Source organism: Silurus meridionalis, chromosome 28 (genome assembly GCF_014805685.1).
Source record: "Silurus meridionalis isolate SWU-2019-XX chromosome 28, ASM1480568v1, whole genome shotgun sequence".
Taxonomy (NCBI): domain Eukaryota; kingdom Metazoa; phylum Chordata; class Actinopteri; order Siluriformes; family Siluridae; genus Silurus; species Silurus meridionalis.
Window position 1 is genome coordinate 14,223,712 of NC_060911.1, and position 7,500 is coordinate 14,231,211.

Genomic DNA, 7,500 nt, shown 5'->3' on the forward strand with positions numbered 1-7,500 from the left:
CCACCACACACTCTTCTCTCCCACCACACTCTCCCTCCCACCACACTCTCCACACTCTTCTCTCCACCACACACTCTCCTCTCCCACCACACACACTCCACACTCTTCTCTCCACACTCTCTTCTCCCACCACACACTCCTCTCCCACCACACTCTTCCCTCCCACCACACTCTCCACACTCTCTTCTCCTACCACACACTCTCTTCTCCCACCACACACTCTCCACTCTCTTCTCCCACCACACACTCTCCACACTCTTCTCCCACCACACTCTCCACTCTCTTCTCCCACCACACTCTCCACACTCTTTTCCCACCACACTCTCCACACACTCTTCTCCCACCACACTCTCCACACACTCTTCTCCCACCACACTCTCTTCTCCCACCACACTCTCCACACTCTCTTCTCCCACCACACACTCTCCACACTCTTCTCCCACCACACACTCTCCACACTCTTCTCCCACACACACTCTCCACACTCTCTTCTCCCACCACACACTCTTCACACTCTCCTCCCACCATACACTCTCCACACTCTTCTCCCACCACACACCTCCACACTCTTCTCCCACCACACACTCTTCACACTCTCTTCTCCCACCACACACTCTCCACACTCTCCCCTCCCACCACACACTCTCCTCTCCCACCACACACTCTCCTCTCCCTTCCCACCACACACACTTCACACTATACCCTCCCACAGAGCTGAAGTTCAGTTCAGATTGTTGGAGTTGATGGTTTGTGGTCCTCCAGCATCACTGTGTGGAAATGATGAGTCCTAAATGTTATTGAAGGTGAAACAGCGCCTCCATGTGGGACAGAGCAGAAATGTCTCTGTTCTTCAGTACAGACTCCGTACACATACCCCTTTCTCTCTTTGTCTGTCTGTCTGTCTGTCACACACACACACACACACACACACACACACACACACACACACACACACACACACACAGACAGACACACAGACAGACAGACACACACACGTGAGATTTATGCTGAAGTTAAAAAAGAAAATGAATCTTAGGGTCATTAATAAAAATGTTTATTTCTTTTCCTTGGTCACGTCTAACAGCTTCCTCCACAACTCCAGAGAAACCCTTTTAATCACATCACTCAACAATGCCCACAGCAACATATACGTCTGTCCAAAAATACATCAAATACACAAAATATAGAAGTATATTTATAGGAGAGAGAGGAGAGAGAGAGAGAGAGAGAGAGAGAGAGAGAGAGAGAGAGAGAGAGAGAGAGAGGCCTTGTACACAGGGATCAGTTTTAGGTCACAGTTACTGATTGCATTGTGTGTGTGTGTGAGAGACAGAGTGTAAAATTGTGTGTGTGTGAGAGCGATGCGTGTGTATGTTTGTGTGAGAGTGTGGGAATTTGTGTGTGTGTGTGAGAGAGTGTGGAATTGTGTGTGTGAGTGTGGGAGTGTGTGTGAGAGACAGAGATGCGTGTGAATGTGTATGTTTGTGTGCGAGTGTGGGATGTGTGTGTGTGTGTATGAGACAGAGTGGAAATGTGTGTGGGAATGTGTGTGTGTGTGTGTGAAAGATGCATCTGTGTGTGTGTGTGTGTGTGAGAGAGAGAGACAAAGATGTGTGTATGATTGTGTGAGAGTGTGTGGGAGTATGTGAGAGAGATGCGTGTGTTTGTGTGGGAGTGTGTGTGTGTGTGAGAGAGATGTGTGTGTGTGAGAGAGAGAGACAAAGATGCGTGTGTATGATTGTGTGAGTGTGGGAGTGTGTGTGAGAGAGAGATGCGTGTGTTTGTGTGGGAGTGTGTGTGTGTGTGTGAGAGAGATGCGTGTGTGTGTGTGAGAGAGAGAGAGACAAAGATGCGTGTATGATTGTGTGAGAGTGTGGGAGTGTGTGGGAGTGTGTGTGAGAGAGAGAGATGTGTGTTTGTTTGTGTGGGAGTGTGTAGAAGTGTGTGTGTGTGTGTGTGAGAGAGAGAGATGTGTGTGTGTGAGACAGAGATGTGTATGATTGTGTGAGAGTGGGAGTGTGTGTGGAGTGTGTGTGTGAGAGAGATGCATGTGTTTGTTTGTGGGAGTGTGTGTAGAAGTGTGTGTGTGTGTGTGTGTGTGTGTGTGTGTGTGTGTGTGTGTGTGAGAGAGAGAGAGAGAGAGAGAGAGAGAGAGTGTGTGTGTGTGTGTGTGTGTGAGAGACAGAGATGCGTGTGTATGATTGTGTGAGTGTGTGTGTGAAAGAGAGATGCATGTGTTTGTTTGTGTGGGAGTGTGTGTGTAGAAGTGTGTGTGTGTGTGTGTGTGTGTGTGTGTGTGTGAGAGAGAGAGAGGCGTGTGTTTGTGTGGGAGTGTGTGTGTGTGAGACAGAGATGCGTGTATGATTGTGTGAGAGTGTGGGAGTGTGTGTGGAGTGTGTGTGAGAGAGAGATGCATGTGTTTGTTTGTGGGAGTGTGTGTAGAAGTGTGTGTGTGTGTGTGTGTGTGTGTGTGTGAGAGAGAGAGAGATGCGTTTGTTTGTGGGAGTGTGTGTGTGAGAGACAGAGATGCGTGTGTATGATTGTGTGAGAGTGTGGGAGTGTGTGTGGAGTGTGTGTGTGAGAGAGAGATGCATGTGTTTGTTTGTGGGAGTGTGTGTAGAAGTGTGTGTGTGTGTGTGTGTGTGTGTGTGTGTGTGTGTGTGTGTGAGAGAGAGAGATGCGTTTGTTTGTGGGAGTGTGTGTGTGTGAGAGACAGAGATGCGTGTATGATTGTGTGAGAGTGTGGGAGTGTGTGTGGGAGTGTGTGTGAGAGAGATGCATGTGTTTGTTTGTGTGGGAGTGTGTGTAGAAGTGTGTGTGTGTGTGTGTGTGTGTGTGTGTGTGAGAGAGAGAGAGATGCGTTTGTTTGTGTGGGAGTGTGTGTGTGTGTGAGAGACAGAGATGCGTGTGTATGATTGTGTGAGAGTGTGGGAGTGTGTGTGGGAGTGTGTGTGTGAGAGAGAGATGCATGTGTTTGTTTGTGTGGGAGTGTGTGTAGAAGTGTGTGTGTGTGTGTGTGTGTGTGTGTGTGTGTGTGTGTGAGAGAGAGAGAGAGGCGTGTGTTTGTGTGGGAGTGTGTGTGTGTGAGAGACAGAGATGCGTGTGTATGATTGTGTGAGAGTGTGGGAGTGTGTGGGAGTGTGTGTGTGAGAGAGATGCATGTGTTTGTTTGTGTGGGAGTGTGTGTGTAGAAGTGTGTGTGTGTGTCTTTTGGGTTTGATTGCAGAGGAATTGTCATGAAGTTTGGGAGGTTTATAAAAATGTAGAGGAAAGACAGGATCAATATTACAGAAAGAAAACAAAAATGCACAGAATTCCTGCACCCAGACGTGTTCCAGACAGACGCAGAAGGAACTCACTTATCAGGAACAGTTCAGGAACAGTTCAGGTTCATACACAGCATTGAAACACTTTATAATGTGGAATGGAGATGAAGAGTGTGACGGGATTATCATCGTAACAAGCAGCTCCTTTCAGTTACACATGAATAATGTACACATACACACATGTGCTGGTGTGTGTGTGTGTGTGTGTGTTGGTCCACAGCAGAGCAGTGACACACCTGTGTGGTTTTTGCTTAGCTGTTTGCTGGAGAGAGAAAAGGCACATTATGGAGTGAAAACATTCATGTGAAGAAATTCATATGAAATATAAAGTGTCGGATTTTTCCCTCAGGTCTTCATAAAAACACACACACTGTGGTGAGGACCTGGAGACTCTGAAAGAGACATCACAGGGGTTCAGAAGGAAGGCAGAAGAACCAGAGCTCTGGTCATCACCACCATTTGGATGTTTTTAACCCTTTGGTTTACATTCAGTGGAATTTCCTCCTGTTTTTATAAAAAAGATCTGACTTGTCCTGTTTCATGACATTATTAAAGTGCATGTCTGATTTTCTCCAAAACTTCTCCTCCCAGATGAACACTCACTCAAAACCCCAGCTGTGGAACTAAAAGTGAAAACATCTGGTCTTAGGCTTTCTTTGTACTCCAAACGTAACTTTGAACAGCTTTAGTGTCACTGAGTAGAAAAAAAAAACAGAAAAACATCAAGAAGAAAAAGCAGTTTAGAGATTTTTACTATTTGAGGAGCGCGTGAACTTCCTGCTTCCTCTCTAGAAACAAAACCATGTGCAGGACCTTTGGAGGGGGCTTTAGTTTAGGAGTTCCTCTCAGTGTTCCTCTAACCAGGAGGGCGTGTCTGCACCAGGCATCTTCAGTTTGATGTGGAATTGTTTGAGAGTTTGCTCCAGGTGCTGCTGGTTTCCAGCAAAATATGCAGCGATGGCATTGTGGAACAGGATCAGCTGATTGTGGAGAACCTTCACCTGCAGAACAATACACTTATTTATTATAACACACACACACACACACACACACACACACACACACACACACACACACACACACACACACACACACACACACACGGTCTCTCTCACACTACCAGTGCAGAATCATTTTAGGGGAAATCGTGAGCACCTTATTCTCCTCCAGGAACTTGAGTTTAACGGAGACGTCATTGCGCATCTTTTCATATTTTTCTCGGTGGAGCTGGAAGCGGATCTGAGACTGTTCGATCTTGGGCAGAGTGGTGGCATCACGCGGGCCGAGATTCAATTCCTCCAGATCTGTACGATACGCATCATATTCGATCCTGCAGCAGAGGGAGACAAAGATCTGCTTCAGTGCTTTTACACCAGAACTTGCTTTCTGACAGTCCCAGTGCTGAACATCACATTTCTATTGTCCACAACCTGCAGCTTTCACTGCCTGGTGAAAGGATGCACTCCATCTTAACAAGTTATACACCAAGACAAACTGAAGAACATTCCACTGGAGTCCTACCTAGCTGCTTCGTACTGTTTGATGTTGATCATGGTGTCCTCAATGGTTTTGTCCAGCAGAGTGTTGACGCTGGAGATGAAGAAGTTGATGGCCCCTAAAAGAGTCTCACCGTTTTTAGACAGGAGCTTCTGAGTGTCAGCATTGTAGCCAAACTCCTCCTAAATACATGCAGGAAACTCATTAATTGTTGTCCACACACACACACACACACACACACACACACACACACACACACACACACACACACACACACACACACACAGGTTTTTCCTTAAACACAATCATCAAATGAAAACCTGCCATCAAGTGGATGTCTGCATGTGTAGAGTGGAGTAATGTAGAGTTAAAGTGGTGTTAGAGTGGAGTTAGTTTAGAGTTAGTGTAGAATAGAGTTACAGTACAGTTTGAGTTGGTGTAGAGTTTGAGTAGAGTTACTGTAGTTACAGTAGAGTTAGTAGAGGTAAAATAATTCTAGCGTAGAGCTACACTAAAGTTAGAGTAGAGTTAGTGTAGAGGTACAGTACAGCTACAGTAGTTACAATAGAATCAGAGTAGAGTTAGCATTTGTGTAGAGCTAGAGTACAGTTAGAGTTTGTGTACAGTAGAGAGGTAAGTGGTAATAAAGATGTGTATATTGTTGCTCACGTGTAGTTCAGGTGTTTTGATGCTGGGAGTAGAGTTAGAATAGATTTGGAATAGAGTTAGAATACAGTTGGAGTAGAGTTAGAGTGGTATAGAGAGGTAAGTGGTAATAGACGTGGATATTGTTGCTCACGTGTAGTTCAGGTGTTTTGAGTAGAGTTGGAGTAGAGTTGAAATAGAGTTTGAGTAAAGTTGAAATAGAGTTGGAATAGAGTTTGAGGAAAGTTGGAATAGAGTTTGAGTAAAGTTGGAATAGAGTTGAAATAGAGTTTGAGGAAAGTTGGAATAGAGTTGGAATAGAGTTTGTCTAAAGTTGGAATAGAGTTTAAGTAAAGTTGGAATAGAGTTGGAATAGAGTTTGAGTAAAGTTGGAATCGAGTTGGAATAGAGTTTAAGTAAAGTTGGAATAGAGTTGGAATAGAGTTGGAATAGAGTTTGAGTAGAGTTGGAGTAGAGTTGAAATAGAGTTGGAATAGAGTTGGAATAAAGTTGGAATAGAGTTGGAATAGAGTTAGAATACAGTTGGAGTAGAGTTAGAGTGGTATAGAGAGGTAAGTGGTAATAGACATGTGGATATTGTTGCTCACGTGTAGTTCAGGTGTTTTGAGTAGAGTTGGAGTAAAGTTGGAATAGAGTTTGAGTAAAGTTGGAATAGAGTTGGAATAGAGTTTGAGGAAAGTTGGAATAGAGTTTGAGGAAAGTTGGAATAGAGTTGGAATAGAGTTTGTCTAAAGTTGGAATAGAGTTTAAGTAAAGTTGGAATAGAGTTGGAATAGAGTTTGAGTAAAGTTGGAATCGAGTTTAAGTAAAGTTGGAATAGAGTTGGAATAGAGTTGGAATAGAGTTTGAGTAGAGTTGGAGTAGAGTTGGAGTAGAGTTGGAGTAGAGTTGGAATAAAGTTGGAATAGAGTTGGAATAAAGTTGGAATAGAGTTGGAATAGAGTTAGAATACAGTTGGAGTAGAGTTAGAGTGGTATAGAGAGGTAAGTGGTAATAGACATGTGGATATTGTTGCTCACGTGTAGTTCAGGTGTTTTGAGTAGAGTTGGAGTAGAGTTGAAATAGAGTTTGAGTAAAGTTGAAATAGAGTTGGAATAGAGTTTGAGGAAAGTTGGAATAGAGTTTGAGTAAAGTTGGAATAGAGTTGAAATAAAGTTTGAGTAAAGTTGGAATAGAGTTGGAATAGAGTTTGTCTAAAGTTGGAATAGAGTTTAAGTAAAGTTGGAATAGAGTTGAATAGAGTTTGAGTAAAGTTGGAATCGAGTTGGAATAGAGTTTAAGTAAAGTTGGAATAGAGTTGGAATAGAGTTTGAGTAAAGTTGGAATCGAGTTGGAATAGAGTTTGAGTAAAGTTGGAGTAGAGTTGGAATAGAGTTTGAGTAAAGTTGGAATCGAGTTGGAATAGAGTTTGAGTAAAGTTGGAGTAGAATTGGAATAGAGTTGGAGTAAAGATGGAGTAGAGTTGGAATAGAGTTTGAGTCAAGTTGGAATAGAGTTTGAGTAAAGTTGGAGTAGAGGTGGAATAGAGTTTGAGTAAAGTTGGAATCGAGTTGGAATAGAGTTTAAGTAAAGTTGGAATAGAGTTTAAGTAAAGTTGGAATAGAGTTGGAATAGAGTTGGAGTAGAGTTGGAATAGAGTTGGAGTAGAGTTGGAATAAAGTTGGAGTAGAGTTGGAATAGAGTTGGAATAGAGTTTGAGTAAAGTTGGAGTAGAGTTGCAATAGAGTTTGAGTAAAGTTGGAGTAGAGTTGGAATAGAGTTTGAGTAAAGTTGGAATAGAGTTTGAGTAAAGTTGGAGTAGAGGTGGAATAGAGTTTGAGTAAAGTTGGAATAGAGTTTGAGTAAAGTTGGAATCGAGTTGGAATAGAGTTTGAGTAAAGTTGGAGTAGAGGTGGAATAGAGTTTGAGTAAAGTTGGAATAGAGTTTGAGTAAAGTTGGAGTAGAGTTGGAATAAAGTTGGAGTAGAGTTGGAGTAGAGTTGAAGTGGTTTTGAGAGGTAAGTGGTAATAG

General features: G+C 43.3%; 1 protein-coding gene across 6 annotated transcripts in view; it reads right to left on the minus strand.

The window, feature by feature from the left end:
* Positions 1 to 3,237: 3,237 nt before the first annotated feature.
* arfip1 (ADP-ribosylation factor interacting protein 1 (arfaptin 1)) overlaps positions 3,238 to 7,500 on the minus strand; it is a 17,548-nt gene continuing 13,285 nt past the window's right edge. For all 6 annotated transcript variants that reach the window (XM_046843023.1, XM_046843022.1, XM_046843020.1 and 3 more), the window contains 3 exons: positions 4,848 to 5,005; positions 4,482 to 4,656; positions 3,238 to 4,327 (listed from right to left, as the gene is read on the minus strand). In XM_046843023.1, the coding sequence (XP_046698979.1) occupies positions 4,172 to 4,327; positions 4,482 to 4,656; positions 4,848 to 5,005 (489 nt within the window). In that variant the 3' untranslated portion in view covers positions 3,238 to 4,171. The remainder of the gene's footprint in view (positions 4,328 to 4,481; positions 4,657 to 4,847; positions 5,006 to 7,500) is intronic.